At 47.0% G+C, this 22,815-nt stretch overlaps 1 protein-coding gene across 1 annotated transcript in view; it reads left to right on the forward strand.

The window, feature by feature from the left end:
- Window positions 1–417: 417 nt before the first annotated feature.
- Window positions 418–22,815, forward strand: part of KLHL21 (kelch like family member 21) — a 35,879-nt gene continuing 13,481 nt past the window's right edge. Inside the window, exons 1-3 of the mRNA XM_073603626.1 lie at window positions 418–1,143; window positions 11,564–12,636; window positions 20,601–21,006. Of these exons, the coding sequence (XP_073459727.1) occupies window positions 11,601–12,636; window positions 20,601–21,006 (1,442 nt within the window). The 5' untranslated portion in view covers window positions 418–1,143; window positions 11,564–11,600. The remainder of the gene's footprint in view (window positions 1,144–11,563; window positions 12,637–20,600; window positions 21,007–22,815) is intronic.

A 22,815-nucleotide genomic window follows, 5' to 3' on the forward strand; every position in this document is an offset into this window, starting at 1 on the left:
TCTTCCCTCTCTCTCTCTCTCTCTCTCTTCCCTCTCTCTCTCTCCCTCTCTCTCTCTCTCTCTCTCCTCTCATAAATAATTCCTAAATCTGTAAATAATAACAACCAATCCAAATAAATAATCCGAATAATGAACAAAAAATCTGTAAACAATTAATAAATGAATCCAAATAATAAGCAAACAATTCCCAAACAATTCTTTAAAAAATCCATAAATAATCAATAAACAATCCAAATAAATAATCCAATTAATGAACAAAAAACCTGTAAATAATAAATTAATCCAAATAATTAACAACAAACAATTCCCATAAATAATTCCCAAATCCATAAATAATAATAATAAAAAATCCAAATATATAATAAAAAAAATCTGTAAATAATTAATCCAAATGAACAAAAAAAAAAGCAATCAATTTTCAAATCCATAAATAATCAATAAATAATCCAAATAATGAACAAGAAAAAAAAATCCCATAAATAATTCCTAAATTTGTAAATAATAAACAATCCAAATAAATGATCCAAATAATGAACAAAAAATCCTGTAAATGATTTAATAAACAAATCCAAATTAACAAAAAATGAATCCATCCATAATTCCAGAATCCATAAACCCTGTGGATATATTTGGACAATCAGTCCTTTTTTTCCATTCGGAGTCTCCGGAGCCCCCCGGTTGGGTGGGGATTTGGAGCAGCTGCTCGCTGTGCAGACAGAAGAGAATTTTGGCTCGCAGACGGATCCCTCCCATAATTATTTCTAAGCGCAGAGCTGACTATCGCCTGCGGGGATCCGTGTTTTTTTCCTGAGCTTCCCGCACTGCTTATAGGCTGATGACATAATGTTGTCACTTGCTGTGCTGGTGAGTCACAAGCCTTGGGATGGAAGGTGGGGGGGGGGGTGACAGCAGATTGGGGTCAATGTGGCTCTGCGTCCCGGGCCACGTGGTGCCTAGGCACAGCCCAGTGGGAGGACGTTGGGTGACAAAGCTCGCCTTGTGAGCAGCTGCAGTTTAGATTTCCAGAGCCAGACTGCGCGCTGCCAGCGACTAGGAATAGAATAGCCGGAGCAGACACAGACCTCTCCGTAGGAAGGATCGGCTCACTAGGTCCTACTATCCTTCTCTTCCTTTAACTTGCGGGTCAGTACGCTGTCTCCGGACCCCGGGGGGGCCCGATATAGGCCGCCGTCTGTATTTGTAGAGTGCATGCTGTGGCTTTGAATGTAGAAATGAGTGCAATTGTTGGTTTTGAGCGTAGTTGTGGCTTTGGACGCAGAGATCAGTGGCATGGTTGGCTTTGAGCGTGGTTGTGGCTTTGGACGCAGAGATCAGTGGCATGGTTGGCTTTGAGCGTGGTTGTGGCTTTGGACGCAGAGATCAGTGGCACGGTTGGTTTTGAGCGTAGCTGTGGCTTTGGACGCAGATCATTTCTGGGTCGTGTTTTGTGTTCGGCGATGTTTTTGTCGCAGAGCTAATGTGCGGTTGTTGATGTCTTAAAGGCACCTGACGCTCCACCTGCGGCCCCTCTGACCATCCCCTGTAGTAGGTTTGCAGTCTCTGACTAGGGTTGCCACCTGTCCAGGATTCACCCCGGACAGTCCGGGTTTTGAATCATGTGTCCGGGGGTTTCAGACTTCATCTAAAACCCGGACACGTTATTCAGACAGGAATGTGGCTCGGAACAAGGCTTGACAGGAGGGTGAGGGGGGGGCACTATGTGCGCAGCATTTCTGTTCTCTTTGGAGAGCCCAAAAGTTGTCCCAGGTCTGTTACAATCCTATAGTGTATAATAAAAAAAAAATATGTCTGTGCGCCACTAAAGTATTCGGGTTTGGCTTGAAGAAAAAGTGGCAACCCTATCTCTGACAGTCTTCTGTAGCGTTGTATACAGTGTATTGAATATTATGTGTGGCTCTTTGATCCTTCCTGTGTGGCCCCTCAAGCTCCAGCAGCTGGGACTGGCAAGGTATGATTGAAACTATGGTGGTCTCTGGCAGTTTCATGTCGCCGATCTCTGATTTGTTTCCTGTAGCACATCTCCAACCAAACCTACAGCATGACTCTGACACTCTCTTGTATTGTTGGCTGCAGTCTGTGAGAATTTTCTCTACAGTGACATATACTGAATATGTGCCCCCCCCCCCCCAGTCCTATGTATCATGGTACTAGTCTCTGACCGTCTCTCATAGCATGCCTTCAGTCTCCAACCACACATGTAGCATGTCCAGGATTCACCCGGACAGTTGGGGTTTGGAATCGTGTGTCCGGGTTTCAAACTGCCTGAAACCCGGACATATTCAGACCGGGCTATGGCTTCCCAGCCGGGTTGCTGGCTGTAGTTGTGTAAGCTGAGAGTGTCTGTTACACTCTCTTTCACACTGCCCAAAGCCAACACTAACAGTTCCCCCTCCCCCCCACACACAGACGGGAGAGGAGAGAGGGTTCAATCTGCACCTCTTCCTCCCACTCCTACCCCTCTGTGTCTGCCCACACTCCAATCCCTGGTGCTGAGCCTCAGAAAAGGAAATTTGAAGTCCAGCAGCCTCAGATACATCTAGATGGGAGGTGCTGACTGCCAAGGGGTGAGTGAGCTCACCATCCATCCCTGTCTGTGACTGAAGTCTCCCCCCTTCTCTCTCCTGCCTTTGAGTGAGTACACTAAGGTAAATCAGGGTTCTCAGAGCACCCCTTACATCAGAGCTCCCCTCTACACCAGAGGCCACAGTGTCCCCCTTTACATCAGAGTCCTCTCCGTACATCAGAGTTCTCAGTGTTCCCCCTTAAATCAGGGTTCCCAGAGCATCCCTTATGTCAGAGTCCCCAGAGTTCTCCCTTACATCAGAGTCTGCAGCGTCCCCCCTTACAGTGTAAGATAACTCTGCAAGGGGATTCACATGTAAAAGGGGAACTCTGTGGACTCTGATGTAAAGGGGGACTCTGTGGACTCTGATGTAAAAGGGGAACTCTGTGGACTCTGATGTAAAGGGGAACTCTGTGGACTCTGATGTAAAGGGGAACTCTGTGGACTCTGATGTAAAGGGGAACTCTTGTGATTAACTTCATATCATTAGAAATGTTACTTAATTGCAAAATATATGTATAGTTTTACTTTTATACTATAAAAAAAAAACATTTCTGTGCGCCGCTAAAGTGTTCGGGTTTGACTTGAAGAAAAGGTGGCAACCCTAAGCATGTCCCTGTAGTCTCTGACAGTCTTCTGTTGCATTACATATACAGTATCTTTATATGTTGCTCTCTGGCAGTGTGTAGCCCCCCCATCAGCATCTGGGAGTGATCTGGGAGTGATCTGGGAGTGAGAGCGTTGACTTAAACAAGCTGTAATGCCAGAGATCTCTAGCCTTCTCATGTATCATGTTGCCAATCTCCGACTGTCTCCTATAGCATGCCGTCAGTCTCCAACCACACATGTAGCATGTCTCTGACAGTCTTCTGTCGCATTACATATATCTTATATGTAGCTCTTTGGCAGCGTGTAGCCCCCAAGTATTGGCAGCTGGGAGTGAGAGACAGTTGACTTGTAAACCAGTTGTAATCAGACATGTGCAGAATGAAAAAATTTGCTTCAATTTGTTCTCCACATAAATTAGTTTAAGTTAATTTTCGGAATTTGTTTCATTTTTTTCGAATTCCAATCGATTGGCATTTTCTAAATTCGGACAAATTGAGCTCAGTTCGGCCAAATTTGGCATATTCGAATCAATTCAAATCAAAATCTAATTTTATTCTATTCATAATTCAAATTTTGGAAGATGGTTATATTCTTTTTATTCCATTCTATTGTTTTTATTTTCTATTATATTCTTTTCTATTCTGTTCGGAATTCGAATTTCGCAAAATGGTTATATTGTTATATTCTTTCTATTCTATTGCTTTTCCATTTCATTCTATTTTTTTTATTCCCTATTCTATTATTTTATTTTCTATTCAAATTTCGGAAGATGGTTGTGTTTTTTTTCTATTCTTTTTAATTCTATTCCAATTTGAATTTATTCTATTCAAAATTTGAATTTCGGAAGAAAGTTATACTCTTTTTGTATTTTATTCTATTGTTTTTTTCTATTCTTTTCTTTCTTTTCTATTCTTTTTTTTCTTTTCGAATTTTAGAAGATGGTTATATTCATTCTATTTTATTCTATTCTTTGTTTTTATTCTATTCTATTATATTCCTTTATTTCTATCTAATGTTGTCCTATTCTTTTAATTTCTGTTCTATCCTATTCTTTTCTATTCTATTCCTTTCTTTTTTATTCTATTTTATTCTCTTTTATATGTGAATTTCCAACTAGATTCAAAAAAGATTCTAATTGCATCTGAAATATTTGTTACGTTATTTCGGATTCATTTAAATTCGTTACTATTGTAATTTGGAAATTCAGATACATCCGAATTTCCGAATAACAAGAAAATGTTTTTCTGAATTTTGGATCAGAATGAAAGGAACCGCCCATGTCTAGCTGTAATGGCAGGGATCTCTAGCAGTCTCGTGTATCGTAGTGTCAGTCTCTTATAGCATGCCTTCAGTGTCCAATCACACCTGTAGCTCATCTCTGACCATCTCTCCTATAATTAGGTCCGAAGTCTCTGACAGTCTCCTGTAGCATTACAAATGCTGGAAGCAGCGGCGGCCCCGTCCATTAGGGGTGCCCCTCTATCCACGGCCACAAACCCCATGCTCTATCCACGGCTGCTATTTTGACAGAACACCGCCACCCCACTATTCATGCGTCCGGCCCCTTTCAGGGCGCCGGGCGCATGAATTTCTACGAGGGGGGTGTGTTTTTTTTTTTGAAGCACCTGATTAGAGCCAGAGGCTCTAATAGGCTTCAAAATAGGGTGAGCTCGTGGCGCAGAGCATTGTGCCACGAGCCCATCCAGGTGTTACAACAGCAAATTAATATTTGCTATGGAAACACTGATCCTCAATCCGGCCAATCAGAAGCAGGTCTCAGACCCATTTTCCAATTAGCCGAAAAGAGAAGGGTCCCAGTTGGCCGCCGTGGAGGAGGGAGGAACGCCGCGATGCCCGTGGAGAGCAGGGAAAGCCGTCGCTGCCGCCGAGCAAGGGAAGCCGCCGGTGAAGCTTGGGAGAATCGCTGCCCACCATAGATGAGGTAAGTGCACCAGACCCACCTGTCCGACCGTGGCGGGGGGGGGTGGGGAGGCCATGGCGGGTGGAGAAGACACAAGTGTGACCACGGCCATGAGAGGCATAGAGAAGAAGCTGCAGGGGACCAGTAGCACCCTGGAGGAACCCTACCGGAGTGCAGAATAAGGTAAGTATTCTAATTGTAGCACTCCTTGATCGAACAAGCACTTGACTCTTGCAGTGGAGGGGGGTAGGTGGCCATTGCAGGGATATACAGTTAGGTCCATATATATTTGGGCACAGGGATACTTTTGGCTCTGTATGCCACCAGAATAAAATTAAAATGAAACCATCCAAATGAATTTGAAGTGCAGACTTTCAGCTTTAATTCAAGGGGTTGAACATAAATATCAAGTACAAAATTTTTGGAACTGCAACCATTTTTATACACAGTCCCCCCATTTTTAGGGGCTTAAATGTAATTGGACAAATGAATATAATCCTAAATAAAATGTTCGTCTTTATTATTTTGTTGAGAATCCTTTACTGGCAATGACTGCCTGAAGTCTGGAACCCATGGACATTACTAAAGACTGGGCTTTCCTCCTTTCTGACACTTCGCCAGGCTCTAACTGCAGCTGTCTTCAGTTGTTCTTTGTTTGTGGCTCTTTCTGCCTTTAGTTTTGCCTTCAGCAAGTGAAATGCTCAATTGGGTTGAGATCAGGTAATTGACTTGGCCATTGCAGAATATTCCACTTCTTTTCCTTTAAAAGCTCCTGGGTTGCTTTTGCATTGTGTTTTGGATCATTGTCCATCTGTACTGTGAAGCGCCGTCCAACCAACTTTGCTGCATTTGGCTGAATCTGGGCTGACAGTATATCTCTAAACACTGCAGAATTCATCCGGCTGCTTCTGTCTTCTGTCACATCATCAATAAACACCAATGACCCAGTGCCACTGGAAGCCATGCATGCCAATGCCATCACACTGCAAGCTCCACCATGTGACCACAGATGACCTTGTGTGCTTTGGATCATCAGCTGTTCCAAGCCTTCTCCACACTTTTTTTTTTTTTTTCTTCCCGTCATTCTGCTACAGATTAATTTTAGTTTCATCCGTCCAAAGAATGCTTTTCCAGAACTGGCCTGGCTTTTTTAGATGTTTTTTGGCAAAGTCTAACCTGGCTTTTCTATTTTTCAGGCCTATGAATGGTTTGCACCTTGTGGTGAACCCTCTGTATTTGCTCTTGTGAAGTCTTCTCTTGATTGTAGACTTTGACAATGATACACCCACCTCCTAGAGAGTGTCCTTCACTTGTCTGGATGTTGTGAATGGGTTTTTCTTTACCATATAGAGCAGTGGTGTCCAAACTATGGCCCTCCAGTTGTTAAAGAACTACAACTCCCATCATGCCTAGTCATGTCTGTGAATGTCAGAGTTTTACAATGCCTCATGGGAAGTGTAGTTCCGCAACAGCTGGAGGGCCGTAGTTTGGACACCCCTGATATAGAGGATCATGTGATCATCCACCACTGTTGTCTTCTGTGGAAGTCCAGGCCTTTTCATGTTGCTGAGCTCACCAGTGCGTTCTTCTTTCCTCAGAATGTACCAAACTGTTGATTTGGCCACTCCTAATGTTGCTGCTATCTCTCCGATGGATTTGTTTAGTTTTTGAAGCCTTACAATGGCCTGTTTCACTTGCATGGACAGCTCATTTGAATGCATGATGTAGGTTCACAGCAATAGATTCCAAATGCAAATACCACACTTAGAATCAACTCCAGACCTTTTACCTGCTTAATTGATGAAGAAAAAACTAAGGAGTAGCCCACACCTGGCCATGAAACAGCTTTTGATTCAATTGTCCAATTACTTTTGGTCCCTTAAAAAATAGGGGGGGGGGGTGGCTATGCTTAAGAGCTGTAATTCCTAAACCCTTCCTCCGATTTGGATGTACATACCCTCAAATTAAACCCGGGAGGGTGCACTTTCAGCCCATATCCATTATATAATGATAGCTTGAATATGCTTTGGTAAATACCTGAAAAAACTAAAATTGTGCCTGTGTCCAAATATATATGGCGCTAACTGTATTTGTTTCTAATTAACAGACTTGGGTTTGAATGTTATGTGCAGGACCCCTTGGTGATGCCAAGGACCACAGTTGAGGCCCCCATATCTGCCAAGTTGACCAGCACGGTTTAAAAAATAAATTAAAAAAAGCCCAGACCTGCTTTGCTGTTGGATCTGTGTTTTCAAGGTGATCTGGCACAATTTTTGTATTATAGGGATGCTATGCTAGACTTCTACCGGTCATGTTAATCCATTGGACTTCAATGCTGTGAGTCATTGACCCAAGATTAGGAGTGCTGACCTCACTCTTACTTATCTGACTCATATGCTTGTTTCTGGTCGGTGACTCAAAAGATATTAACGTCAGAGACAGCTAAGAAGGTGCTCATAAATGTCATCCTCCGAATGTTACGACGGGTTCCCTTTTCAAGGATCATCTACAGTTATACGCCCAAATTTGTGGCATGTTTAATAAAGCAGAGCGTTTGGACTTTATATACGTTTTGTCAATATGATCAGCTTTGAACAATGACTTCTGTCCATGATTGTTAATGTTTTAAAACCTTGTTTCTATATGTAGCCTGCAAATGTACAGTTCATGCACATGGCTGCAGCCATCTTTTAGGACGCCTCTGCCTTCTGCTTAGTGGTGACTGCACATTCAGTGCACGCCTATGGGTCAGGTCTGACACAACCAAGCTCAGTAGGCTCTTTATAGAACTTACTGAGCTGTAGTGACTGAAGTTCGTTTTGGGCTTGAGTTTGGTTTGAACCCAGAAATTGGCTGTCGTTGCTGGGCCAATGAGCTGCAGGCAGGGTATTCCCCACCAAGCAGCTGATGTACACAGAGGGGTTGGGAATTCTTATGACATCATTAACCTAATTTGGGCAGAAGGTCCTTGTCCTAAAATGGCCACCCCTTTGTGTACATCAGCTGCGGGGTGGGGAATCCCCACAACAAGCCTACAGGTTAGATCTAACCAGGGCTTTTATTCAGTTGGAGCGCGAGGGAACGCAGTTCTGACACCTCCAGCAATGTATGTATGTAATGGAAAGGAGTGCTGGGGTGTTCTGGAGGGTCTACTGATGCTGGCTGCTGGGAAAATCTATTTTCGCTAATAGGGATATATTTTTGCGTGGGGGTCTATTGTTGCCGGGTAGGTGTATGTTGATGGTGGAGGGTCAATTATTGCTGGGAGGGATCTACTGTTGAGAGGGAGATCTATTGATGATGGCTGCTGGTACATCTGTTGTTGCTGGTGTGTTTTTTTTGTTGCCGCGAGGGGCATTGTTGCTAGGGGGGGGGGTGGAGGAGGAAAGTCTATTGTTGCATGGGAGATCTATTGTTGCTGAGGGAGGCCTATTGTTTTTGGGGGGGTCCACTGTTGCTGGGGTGGGGCCTATTGTTACTCACAGCAGGGGATTTTACTGTCTTTCTTGCTATCATTAACAAATTCTGTGCAAATCACTTAGTAGCACAAAAGGATACTTGGTTCTGTAATCTCTAAAAGGGGCGGTACTGGGAGGTAAGAGGTGGAACCAAGGGACATTGCTCAGAGGATGGTAGGGGGCAGAAAAGAAGGCTGACTCAGAAGGCAGGAGTTCCTACACTTTTTCTCTGAGAAGAAAATCCCTGGGTCTGACCTTACGAAGCCCTGGGTCTGACGCTACGAAGCCCTGGGTCTGACCCTACGAAGCCCTGGGTCTGACGCTACGAAGCCCTGGGTCTGACGCTACGAAGCCCTGGGTCTGACGCTACGAAGCCCTGGGTCTGACGCTACGAAGCCCTGGGTCTGACGCTACGAAGCCCTGGGTCTGACGCTACGAAGCCCTGGGTCTGACGCTACGAAGCCCTGGGTCTGCCCCTACGAAGCCCTGGGTCTGCCCCTACGAAGCCCTGGGTCTGACGATGCAAAGCCCTGGGTCTGACGATGCAAAGCCCTGGGTCTGCCCCTACGAAGCCCTGGGTCTGCCCCTACGAAGCCCTGGGTCTGACGATGCAAAGCCCTGGGTCTGACCCTATGAAGCCCTGGGTCTGACCCTATGAAGCCCTGGGTCTGACCCTACGAAGCCCTGGGTCTGACCCTACGAAGCCCTGGGTCTGACCCTACGAAGCCCTGGGTCTGACCCTACGAAGCCCTGGGTCTGACCCTACGAAGCCCTGGGTCTGACCCAACAAAGCCCTGGGTCTGACCCAACAAAGCCCTGGGTCTGACCCAACAAAGCCCTGGGTCTGACTCAACTGACTGAGCTGAACAATAATGCTGAGCTTGGGTTTGGGCTTGAGTTTCGTTCCAACCCAGAAATTAGCTGTCCTTGCTAGGCCAATGAGCTGCGGGTGGGGTATTTCCCACCCTGCAGCCAGTGTACATAAAGGACTTGGGGATTCTCATGACATCATTGACCTAATTTGCCAACATGGTCATATTGGGACAATGTCCTTGTTTTAAAATGGTCATGTGGTCAAATTAGGTCAATGATGTCATGAGAATCCCCACCCCTTTGTGTACATCAGCTGTGGAGTGAAAAATCCCCCCCACCCACAGCTCACTGGCCGAGACATAGATGTTCACATCCACCTACACAGATTGAACTAGATGGACTGGTGTCCTTATTTAGCATAACAAACTATGAACTTCTGGGTTCAAATTAAACTCAAGCTCATCCCTACTCAACGGAGCTGGGAAGGCCGGTCACTCTACCAGCTGCACAAATTATCACTAGAAGGAACATTTAGAAATCTACATATAGAGCAGCATGCTTTCATACAGGGAATAAACTCTGGGTTGGGTATTGAAGTGCGCCTAGTACAAAAGCTCATATCACTCAGAGGTCTTTTTTTAAATGTTTATTGGTCAAGAAGAACATCAAATACAGCCAACACATTTCAGAGGGAAAGGCCTCCCCCCTTCCTCAGGGCTTGAGCGGTGGATTTTATTTGACTCATGATGAGATGCAATAGAAGACTTTTATGTTAAGGCTTGATAAAGACTGTCAGGTTTATAACGGCACTATGAACTGTTGGCTGAGTTTTTCTAAACGAAATGTCTTTATACATCAACACGCATCCAAAAATACAGGGTCTATTCCTCATTTTGGGATAGTGGAAAAATTCCTTTATGCTGCTGTGGCCAACTGTCCACCCAGAACCATTGGTGTATAGAGCAGATGCAATCTGATTATGGAGCATTTAACTTTATGATGTGAAGCATGGAGATGCCCAGCCAAGATAGCTATTCAGCCCATAGTAAGTTGCTCCACATCCTAGACACGTGTTCCATACCCTGTCCTGAAATAAAGTTTTCATTGCCCCAAACAGATAATGAGAATCTTCCTTGCTGCCTTAGAACACTGAAAGGTTGAACTTTTTGAACTGTTTTATGGGCAACTACAACTGTTCCTCCTTGAGATGTCTATGCCAAGATAGCTACGGTAATCAGCCCAGAGTAAGGTCGGCCAAGAGGAGTAGTTCCATATTCTAGACAGGTGTTCTATTTCTCATCCTGAAGGAAAATTTGTGTTGCCTAAAGCAGATAATGAGAATCTTCCTTGCTGCCTTTAAAAAGGTGAAAGATTTAATTTGGTGTTATGGTGCAACCACAACGGTTCCTCCTTGAGATGTCAATGCCGAGGTACTAGTCAGCCTATAGTTAGGTGAGCCAAGAGTAATTGTTCCATATCCTAGACAGGTGTTCCATTCCTCGTCCTGAAGGAAAATTTTTTTTGTTGTCCAAAGCAGATAATGAAAATCTTCCTTGCTGTTTTAGGACATTGAAAGATCGAATTTGGTTTTATGGGCAACCACAGTTGCTCCTTGAGATGTCAATGCCAAGATAGCTAGTCAGCCAACAGTAAGGTGGGCCAAGAGGAGTTGTTCCACATCCTAGACAGGTGTTCTATACTTTGTCCTAATAGAGTTTTTTTTTTTTGTTGCCCAAAGCGGATAATGAGAATCTTCCTTGCTGTTTTTAGGACATTGAAAAATCGAATTTGGTTTTATGGGCAACCACAGTTCCTCCTTGAGATGTCAATGCCAAGATAGCTAGTGGGCCAAGAGGAGTTGTTCCACATCCTAGACAGGTGTTCTATACTTTGTCCTAATAGAATTTTTTTTTTTTTTGCCCAAAGCAGATAATGAGAATCTTCCTTGCTGCCATGGAACATTATAGGCACACACATTGGTTCTTCTTGAGATGTCCGTGCACAGAATCATAAATCTGAACACCTCTCACTTTCTCCAACTGTCCTTACCCTGATCTCTGGCTGCACTAAGGGGAACCCAAATGGTTATAATTTCAGATGCTTCGATAAATAAGAAAATGCTCCTTTTTTCCAATATCGCCTATGTTTAACTCCTTTTTTTTATTTTGTCTTCCACAGATGATCCTCCGCTGACTCTTGCGTTTGGGTACTCATCATGGATCAGTCTCCCTCCATCTCCCCGCCTTCTCCTGACTCCTCTCTTCCCTTTTATGACTCCTCGCATGCCCTCCACCTCCTGCGAGGCATCAATGAGCTGAGGGCTGAGCACAAGTTCTTTGACATGACTGTAAGCGCTGGAGGGCAAGACTTCCCATGCCATCGTACTGTTTTGGCCGCCGCCAGCAACTACTTCCGTGCCATGTTTGCTGGGAGGCTGCGGGAGAGCCAGGCTGAACGGGTGGAGCTGCATCAGGTCACTGGGCCCATCCTGGGTCTGCTGGTGGATTTCTGCTACACTGGCCGGGTGACTGTCACTCAAGAAAATGTGGAGCCCCTCCTGCAGGCTGCGGACCTCTTCCAGTTTCCTTCAGTGAAGGAGGCCTGTTGTGCCTATCTGGAGCGTCAACTGGATGTCAGCAACTGTCTGGAGATTCAGGACTTCGCTGAGGCCTACGCCTGCCGGGGCCTGGCCGAGAGCACCAAGCGTTTCATCCTGGCCCACATGCCACAGCTGGCCCAGGCCCGGGAAGTGGAACGGTTGCCGTGGCAACGGATGCTGGAATATATCATGGATGACCGCCTGTGCGTGGACAAGGAGGAGACAGCTTATCAGATTATCCTTAGGTGGGTCAGGGCTGACCTCCCCCACCGCCAGCACCGCTGGCCTGAGCTTTTCCAGCACGTCCGCCTGCCCTTCATCCGCCGCTTCTACCTGCTGGCCCACGTGGAGAGTGACCCCCTGGTCTACTTCAGCCCCTCTTGCTTGAGGCTCATCGGGGAAGCCCGTGCCTTTCAGTCTTCAGAGTACGACCGCCATGACCTGCCCTGCGAGAGGATGAGGCCACGGCCGTCCACGGGACTGGCAGAAATATTGGTGATGGTCGGCGGCTGCGACCAGGACTGTGACGAGCTGGTGACGGTGGACTGTTATAACCCTCACACGGGGCAGTGGAGGTACCTGGCGGAGTTCCCAGATCACCTGGGAGGAGGTTACAGCATCGCAGCACTGGGGAATGACATCTATGTGACAGGTGAGCAGTGATCTCCTTTATTGGGCCAATTATTTCGGACATTATAGAAGTCGTCTAAATTTTTTATTTTTTTTCTCATTTAATGATTTTGGTTCACCAGGGGAGAAGGTGTACGCAGTGCTTTGTTCAAGGCTAGCTGTGAGGGCAGATGGGGTTGTATGTTGGTTTACGCATGCGTGTGTTTATGCAAGTACCGGTTTATACCCACATCAGCCATTGATTTTCTGTGGGCAGCTGTATGCAACGCCTGTAGCTCCAGAGGAATGAAATATAGCTAAATGTTACATTTCTATGACTCCAGGTGCTCTTGTGCATGTATCACTACCTCCGTAGGGGCCCCTGTGAGTTAAATAGGTTCTCTCTTTCCCAAGTCAGTGCGGCACACAGCAAACATTCCATCCAGTCCCACTCAATAAGCAGTCTATGGGTTGTCTTTTTCTTTATATTTATTGCTAGTGGAACTTGGGAGGGGATCTGGGGGTGATGCAGGATACTCCAAAGCGAAACGCGTTGCTAGTGAAGGACACTTCTATTTTAGTAGTAGCAATAATATTCACAGAGGTAGTAGCAGTAGAATAGACAGTCTATAGGTGCATAGCTGCTGAGGACCATGCAGTAGTATGTAGAACAAGTGATAGAAAGCTAAAAAAAAAAAAAAAAGGGGGGCAAGTTTCACAGCTGGGGACCATGAAAAGCCTCGGCACAAGCAAAGAGGCTCTTACAATGCACACAGTCCATAGGTGTAGCCCCAACAATGTAGTCTAGTCCAGGAGTGCTCCAAGGGCAAGTGGCCCCCTGGAGCTCACAGTTCCATTCCCACTCGGGGGAAAAGAAGACCATCTCCTCCTGACTATTTAACAGGAATGTATCTACCATCTGGGCACTCCTCCCCAGGGATTGGCTAGACCAGCCTTTCTCAACCTTTTCAACACAGAAGAACTCTTGAAATAACTTTCCGGTTTCAGGGAACCCCTGATAATAATTACTATAACTCATGATACATTGCAGGCATGCCCAAAGTCCGGCCCGCGTTCTGGTTTAATGCGGCCCCACTGGTAATGTGTGTGTGTGTGTGTGTGTGTGTGTGTATATATATATATATAATCTTTTGTGGCCCCCAACAGATATATACCATATTTATCATTCTGGCAGCCTCGGGGGGGACAGGGAGGGGGGCGGGATAAGTGCCGTCAGATTACATACAGGAGAATCTCCTGTTTACTCGGCGGCCTCTGTAATAGGAAGTCCCGTCTCCTGGGCCGGCACTGGATGACTGTTCTGTCTATCATAGGAGGCGGGACTTTGTATTTAAGAGGATTCTGAGTAAACAGGAGATTCTCCTGTATGTAATCTGTTGGCGCTCATCCCGCCCCCCTCCCTGTCCCCTCCGAGGCTGCAGATGGGTATGGATCAGGCTGAACTGATGGCAATGGTGAGGCTGCATTCATGGCACTTGTAAGGCTGCATTCATGGCAATGGTGAGGCTGCATTCATGGCACTTGTAAGGCTGCATTCATGGCAATGGTGAGGCTGCATTCATGGCACTTGTAAGGTTGCATTTAGAGGCTGCATTCATGGCAATGGTGAGGCTGTATTCATGGCAATGGTGAGGCTGCATTTAGGGCAATGGTGAGGCTGCATTCATGGCAATAGTGAGGCTGCATTCATGGCAATAGTAAGGCTGCATTCAGAGGCTGCATTCATGGCACTGGTGAGGCTGCGTTCATGGCACTGGTGAGGCTGCGTTCATGGCACTGGTGAGGCTGCGTTCATGGCACTGGTGAGGCTGCATTCATGGCACTGGTGAGGCTGCATTCATGGCAATGGTGAGGCTGCATTCAGAGGCTGCGTTCATGGCACTGGTGAGGCTGCATTCATGGCAGTGGTGATTCTGCAGATGGGCACTGATTAGGTTGCATTGATGGGCACTGACCCTTATTTTGCTTCACAGTTCTTTATTTAAAATGTAAGTTTTTTTTTTTTCCCTGAAACTTCCCTCTTAAAGTGAACGTGCGTGTTATACGCCAATAAACACACCAGAGCTCATCCTCAGACTATTCACCACACACAGCCACAAAGGCAAGATAATTAGTGTTGGGCAGTGTATTAGTTCCTTTGCATTTAATTTTAACGGTTCAAAGTATGTTAGGCAAAATGGTCAGCCCTCACACATGTTCACTTCATCAAATATGGCCCTCTTTGAAAAAAGTTTGGACACCCATGAATTAGTGTGATGGTCAGTGGGAAGAACGATCCTTACATTTGTGGACATTGGGAAGAATTTCCCCCTTACAGAGAGCTAAAAAGATCAATGGTGTCAGTGGGAAGTTATCTGATAGGCATAAATTGCTCATTGCTTAAGGAACTCTTATCAAACTCTGGAGGCACCGTGGTTGAGAAACCCTGAGCTCTGTAAGGTGGTAATTCTTCCCAATGACCATCACATTAATGTATCACGAGTTGTAGGTCTAGTCATTTTTAGCAGGGGTTCCCTGAGACCGGAAAGTTATTATAAGGGTGGTTTACGAAACCCTGGGCTAGACCCTACTAACTATTCAGGCCGGTTACCTACATTCTCCTGCCCTAATCTCCGGAAACTTCTTCTAGTGTCAAGAGGGAGGTCATCAAAACTCCCAGCCTGTGGAGCTCCAGACCAGACCAGACCAAGCAATCCCAGCTTCTGTAGTTACAGCAGAAGCCCAAACTAAATTTACCTAACAGCCTATCTAAGAGGACGTTATAATGAATGAAGCCTAAAAGTTCCCTGCACTGTTGCTCCTCCCTCTTTCCCCATAACTTCTGTCCACAGCTCTGGTCCCTCGATCAAGAACATGGGGACATGACCTCAAACCAGCAGGAGGAAAGTTCAAAACGAATATTGGAATTTTTTAATTTTTTTTTTACCAAAGGTGTAGTTGATGTTTGGAACAGACTTCCAGCAAAGGTAGGGAGTCAGTCAACAGTAAATGAATCCTGGCATGCTTGGGACAGACATAGATCTATAATTAGACAAAAAAGTTACAAAAAAAAAAGAATACCACACCCCCCCCTTCAAAAAAAGACAAAAAAAAAAAATCATAAAAGATTCCAAAAAATTGTAAAATGGGGCAAACACGATGGACCTCTTGGTCTTTTTTCTGACGTCACTTTTCTGTGTTTCTAAGTAATGTACTGACTATGCTGATGACTCTCCAGCTACCTATCCTTGATTAATACATAACTTTATATTGAGATCTATGACAGCAGGGAGGTCGCCAGGGGGGCCCCATCAACATTTTTCTCTGGGGGGGCCCCATGATCTGTGCCCCTGATTCAGGGTATGTCTGTGATCCTCTCCCAGCATAAATCGTACACAGGACCAGCTCAAGCTGTTTTGGTTGCTGTAGGACGCTCCAGGCTCTTCCTTTGTCTGTTGACATGTTCTCGGCTGTGTTCGGAACTTGTTGGCCTGGATCCATGTTGGGTAGACGGGTTCACACTCTCCATCCTCCGCTTCCCCCCCTCTTTATGGTCACCGTCACGCGCTGGTGTATTAATAGCCGTCAGCCGCTCTCAATAAACAACTTTCAGCACAAGTAAATACATTTCATTTGCAGCGGGAGGAGATTAGTTAGTCCCGGAATCCTAATTTTCCAGCAGAGAATATGGAACTCCAGGCAGATACTTTATTACCAAAAGTATTGGGACGGCTGCCTTTACACGCACATGAACAGGATTGAATTATACACAGAGCTCTGGGCATAGGACTACATAATACAGAGTGCTGGGCATAGGACTACATAATACAGAGTGCTGGGCATAAGACTACATAATACAGAGCGCTGGGCATAAGACTACATAATACAGAGCGCTGGGCATAAGACTACATAATACAGAGCGCTGGGCATAGGACTACAAAATACAGAGCTCTGGGCACAGGACTACATAATACAGAGCGCTGGGCATAGGACTACATAATACAGAGCGCTGGGCATAGGACTACATAATACAGAGCGCTGGGCATAAGACTACATAATACAGAGCGCTGGGCATAGGACTACATAATACAGAGCGCTGGGCATAGGACTACATAATACAGAGCGCTGGGCATAAGACTACATAATACAGAGCGCTGGGCATAGGACTACATAATACAGAGCGCTGGGCATAAGACTACATAATACAGAGCGCTGGGCATAGGACTACATAATACAGAGCGCTGGGCACAGGACTGCATAATACAGAGTGCTGGGCACAGGACTACATAATACAGAGCGCTGGGCACAGGACTACATAATACAGAGCGCTGGGCATAAGACTACATAATACAGAGTGCTGGGCACAGGACTACATAATACAGAGCGCTGGGCACAGGACTACATAATACAGAGCGCTGGGCATAAGACTACATAATACAGAGTGCTGGGCACAGGACTACATAATACAGAGCGCTGGGCACAGGACTACATAATACAGAGTGCTGGGCACAGGACTACATAATACAGAGCGCTGGGCACAGGACTACATAATACAGAGCGCTGGGCATAAGACTACATAATACAGAGTGCTGGGCACAGGACTACATAATACAGAGCGCTGGGCACAGGACTACATAATACAGAGCGCTGGGCATAAGACTACATAATACAGAGTGCTGGGCACAGGACTACATAATACAGAGCGCTGGGCACAGGACTACATAATACAGAGTGCTGGGCACAGGACTACATAATACAGAGCGCTGGGCACAGGACTACATAATACAGAGCGCTGGGCATAAGACTACATAATACAGAGTGCTGGGCACAGGACTACATAATACAGAGTGCTGGGCACAGGACTACATAATACAGAGTGCTGGGCACAGGACTACATAATACAGAGCGCTGGGCACAGGACTACATAATATACAGGAGGGTGTTAGGCATAGAGTGCAGGGTTCAGAGGTTTGCAATGCACAGAGGACACTTCTGCCCCCACATCCATAGCTCACCTCTGCACCCTTCTCTCACAGATTATCTCTGCATCCACCTCTTAGCCCATCCCCCACAACAGCGAAACTCTCCATCTCTCCATTCAGCTGCATTAGCTTTGACCCACCCCTCCCCTCCCCTGTGTACAGACCCCCCCTCCCCCCTGTGTATAGACCCCCCTCCCCTGTGTACAGACCCCCCCTCCCCTGTGTACAGACTCCAGCCCCCCCCCTGCTGCTCACCTCCCGTTCTCAGCCCTCCACACAGTCAATTTCTGGCTCTGCCTCTCCTCCACTGAACAGCAGCAGGTGTGGCAGTGAGATCGTCCAGCAGGGGGCGTTGGCATCCGAGCCACAAGGCTGTTTGTCATCCAGCATGGAATAGCCTGTCTACGTTAATCCAGCCCTGAATCCGGGGACAGACTTGGATCGGGGACAGTGTCCTCAGTCCGGGGACTGTACCTGGAAACCGGCGACGTCTGGTTTACCCTACTTTTAATGGCATCCCAGTCTTAGTCCATAGGGTTCAATATTGAGTTGGCTCCGCCCTTTGCAGCTATAACAGCTTCAACTCTTCTGGGAAGGCCGTCCACAAGGTTTAGATGATTGACCATTCTTCCAGAAGAGCATTTGTGAGGTCAGGCACTGATGTTGGACAAGAAGGCCTGGCTCACAGCCTCCGCTCTAATTCATCCCAAAGGTGTTTTATTGGGTTGAGGTCAGGACACTGTGCAGGCCAGTCAAGGTCCTCCACTCCAAACTCGCTCATCCATGTCTTTTATGGACCTTGCTTTGTACACTGGTGCTCAGTCATGTTGGAACAGGAAGGGGCCATCCCCAAACTGTTCCCACAAAGTTGGGAGCATGAAATTGTCCAAAATGTCTTGGTATGCTGACGCCTTAAGAGTTCCCTTCACTGGAAATAAGGGGCCAAGCCCAACCCCTGAAAAACAACCCCACACCATAATTCCCCCTCCACCAAATGATTTGGACCAGTGCACAAAGCAAGGTTCATAAAGACATGGATGAGCGAGTTTGGGGTGCAGGAACTTGACTGGCCTGCACAGAGTCCTGATCAGGAGAGAAGTCTATACATTGGTGGTCAGTGAGAGAAGCCCCCTTTACATTGGTGGTCAATGAACACTGGGCTCAGTAGGAGAAAGGCCTGCTTTACATTGGGGGCCACTGGATGAAGGATTTCCTTTACATTGGTGGCCAGTGCGAGAGAGGCCCTTTTGCATTGATGGCCAGTGGATAAATGCCACTTTACAGTGGTAGTCAGTGAAGTAATGTCTGCTTACATTGGTGGTAAGTGGGAGTAGGACCTTTTAAGGGGGGGGGAATAGTGCCCCATTGTTGGTCTTAGTGGGGGAAATAGTGCCCCATCATTGGTGTCAGTGGGAGGAATAGTGCCCCATCATTGGTGTCAGTGGGAGGAATAGTGCCCCATCATTGGTGTCAGTGGGAGGAATAGTGCCCCATCACTGGTATCTGTGGGAGGAATAGCGTCCCATCATTAGTGGGAGGAATAGTGCCCCATCATTGGTGTCAGTGGGAGGAATAGTGCCCCATCACTGGTATCTGTGGGAGGAATAGCGTCCCATCATTAGTGGGAGGAATAGTGCCCCATCATTGGTGTCAGTGGGAGGAATAGCGCCCCATCATTGGTGTCAGTAGGAGGAATAGTGCCCCATCACTGGTATCGGTGGGAGGAATAGTGCCATTGTGTTCTTGCTGGGCATGTGTCCCTGTGCCTTTAAGGAGGGGTTGGCTCCCTCCAGGTATACCTTCCCCTAATCTATCTAATCTTATATGTGCTCCACTATGGAGGCTCTGGAAATTAGGAGTTAGGAGTGCAGTATATAGAGAGGTCCCTTGGCGTGGGCTCTGCGGCTTACGCATATATTTGCAAATGTGTGCAGACAAAACCCTCTGTTTTTAATGTAAACTGTTAGACAGGGCCAGTTTTGTAGTTGGTTGGTGTCAGTAGGAGGCATAGTGTCCCATTATTGGTGTTATTGGGAAGAATAGTGCCCCATTGTTGGTGTCAGTGGGAAGAATAGTGCCCCGAGGGCTGGATAAAGGCAAGCAAAGGTTCTCCTTATATCAGAGTCTCCATTAAAATCCAACCATACATCAGAGCCCCTTTAGAACAGACGGCCAGATAAAATCTTTACTGCTTGTTATTAACAAATTCCATACAATTTACTTAGCACCACAAAAAGATACTTGGCTCTATGTTCCCTAAAAGGGACGGTACTGGGAGGTGGGTAGGGGATGGAACCAAGGGATGGTGCTGGGAGGTGAGTAGGAGGTGGAACCAAGGGATGGTGCTGGGAGGTGGGTAGGGGGTGGAACCAAGGGAAGGTGCTGGGAGGTGGGTAGGGGGTGGAACCAAGGGACGGTGCTGGGAGGTGGGTAGGAGGTGGAACCAAGGGACGGTGCTGGGAGGTGGGTAGGGGGTGGAACCAAGGGACGGTGCTGGGAGGTGGGTAGGGGGTGGAACCAAGGGATGGTGCTGGGAGGTGGGTAGGGGGTGGAACCAGGGGACGGTACTGGGAGGTGGGTAGGGGGTGGAACCAAGGGACGGTGCTGGGAAGTGGGTATGGGGTGGAACCAAGGGACGGTACTGGGAGGTGGGTAGGGGGTGGAACCAAGGGTAGGTGCTGGGAGGTGGGTAGGGGGTGGAACCAAGGGAAGGTGCTGGGAGGTGGGTAGGGGGTGGAACCAAGGGAAGGTGCTGGGAGGTGGGTAGGGGGTGGAACCAAGGGACGGTGCTGGGAGGTGGGTAGGGGGTGGAACCAAGGGATAGTGCTGGGAGGTGGGTAGGGGGTGGAACCAAGGGATGGTGCTAGAAGGTGGGTAGGGGTGGAAACAAAAACGGACTCAGATGCGCGGGGTAGGTGAGGGCCTACCTGGTTGAGTGTTAATTTTTTAGGATGGCTTGACTGGTTTGCATGTGTATTTTGCCCAGACATACATGTTAATACCTTTTTTATATTGTGTGTTTCAGGAGGGTCTGATGGCTCCCGGCTGTACGACTGCGTTTGGCGGTATAACTCCAGCGTGAATGAATGGACAGAGGTGTCTCCCATGCTGAAGGCCAGGGAATATCACAGCTCCACCGTGCTTAAAGGCCTTCTTTACGTCATCGGGTCAGACAGCACGGAGCGCTACGACCACAGCATAGACTCCTGGGAATCGCTCCGGCCCATGATGTACCCCATGGACAACTGCTCCATCACCTCCTGCCGGGGCAAGCTTTACGCCATCGGGTCGCTGGAAGGCAAAGAGACAATGGTCATGCAGTGCTATGACCCTGACACGGACCTGTGGTCGATGGTGAACTGCGGCCAGCTGCCCCCTTGGTCGTTTGCACCAAAAACTGTGACACTGAATGGATTCATTTATTTTGTCAGGTGAGTCTTCGGAATATTGGAATATAACCCGTCTGTGGAAGGGGGGGTGGGCACCTCCTAATTGTAGGGTGTAAGGAAACACCTTTTCCAGTTATGTTAGAAGTTCCTCGTTAATTGATAGGAACCGGAGATGATTGGGCTGTGGAACAAAACTCCAAATGGGGTTGATTTGTGGTCTCTTAAGTCTGGCCTTCAATCTACTGGGAACACCATAGCTTTATGGAAACCAAATTGACAGATAAGTCTAAGATGATGCGACTTCAAAGAGGAACTTCTAGTGGTTTTAAAAGCTAAAAGTCATCAGCTACAAATCCTATAGTAGTATTCAGGGACCTAGTAGCCCATGGATCTCAGCACCGTCTTCCAGCAGCTGTTTCTTCTCTTTGCTGTTGGATCCCTGGTGCCACCATTTTGAATTTGGTTGTGAATGATGTAACTTCTGTGGGCTGCATCCTCATTGGGCACCTAATGGCCAGAGATCAAAAGACCGTGTTTTTTGAAAGGGCATACATACAAACAAGAAGAGCGCTCACTAATCAAATGCAAATTGGCCACTCACAAAATTAAAGTAGAAAAAGCATGTACCCAACACTCCCAGCAAGGACGCCTCTCTGTGTTCACACTTGTAGTCCTGGATAGCAGTGCTGTCAGATGGAGGGCAGACCAGAGCGCTGTACCCAGGCACAGTGTGTTGCAGGGGATCTCCTGGATGATGTCCCATGTGGGTGGAGCAGTGGGCGTGGCTACACATTTAGAAGAACCTCTTTCTTTGTCAAGCTCTCGCCCTACACACGAGGGTACCTCTTATCGTGTATGTGCTCACTAATGACCAGGACCAGGTGGGGCGGCAGTCATGTGGATTCAACATTAAGGCAGAACCCCAGCTTAGACGTGAGCCATACACCATGTGCAGCTGTATAACAACATGCAACTTCCTCCTGTGAAAGCACTCCATCCCATGTCACTGCACACCTTGTTTTCCATAATATAGTATTTAGAGGGGGACACCGCTGATCTTGTGTCCCACTCCACCAGTCCATCATTTTTCTGCCACCTCACTCCCAGTGACAGCATGGGGTCCCACCATGCACTAAGCGCAGACCTCATGGGTGCACTTAATTAACCACATACGCTCCTGTACCTTTGGCTAGGTCCCAATTGCTTTTGGGGCACCAATCGCTAGGGAGGTAATCAGAGCACCAACCCCCCTCACTACTGGAGGACCTGTCACAAATGCCTGGCACCACTCTCTGCTGTCTGGCTGCTATTACATTCCCTCTAGTCCATTCCCACTAGTTATCCATTGCAACCTTCCACTTTCTGCCAACTCATTTGCTGAATTAACCCTTCATGATGGCCTTCCATTCCTTCCCCTTAACTCCCCTATGTGCTTACAGGCCCTGTTCTTCTAGATATGCCATGTCCAACCATGCCTCCTTTTACAGTAACTTCAGACCAGGGTTTAACAGTTAACAAAACTTTACTGAGCACACTCTTGCCAATACAGTTCAACAGTGCATCACCAGTCTCTTCTTGGCTAACTAGACACAGGCAGCCCATTCCATACCTTCCCCAGGTATTAGTCCACAATGTGGAAGAGTCCTGGTCCCCTAGAGCAGGGGTCTTCAAACCATGGCCCTCCAGTTGTTCAGGAACAATTCCCATCATGCCTAGTCATGAGTGTCAGAGCCTCATACACAGGCTTAGATTTTCTGAAGACCGAACGTCCGTTTTTTGTGGCATGCTAGTCTCATGTCAAAAGTGAAGAGGTTACTCCACAATACGAAAATTTTCGTACGACAGAATACA

This window comes from Aquarana catesbeiana, linkage group LG10 (genome assembly GCF_042186555.1).
Source record: "Aquarana catesbeiana isolate 2022-GZ linkage group LG10, ASM4218655v1, whole genome shotgun sequence".
Lineage (NCBI taxonomy): Eukaryota > Metazoa > Chordata > Amphibia > Anura > Ranidae > Aquarana > Aquarana catesbeiana.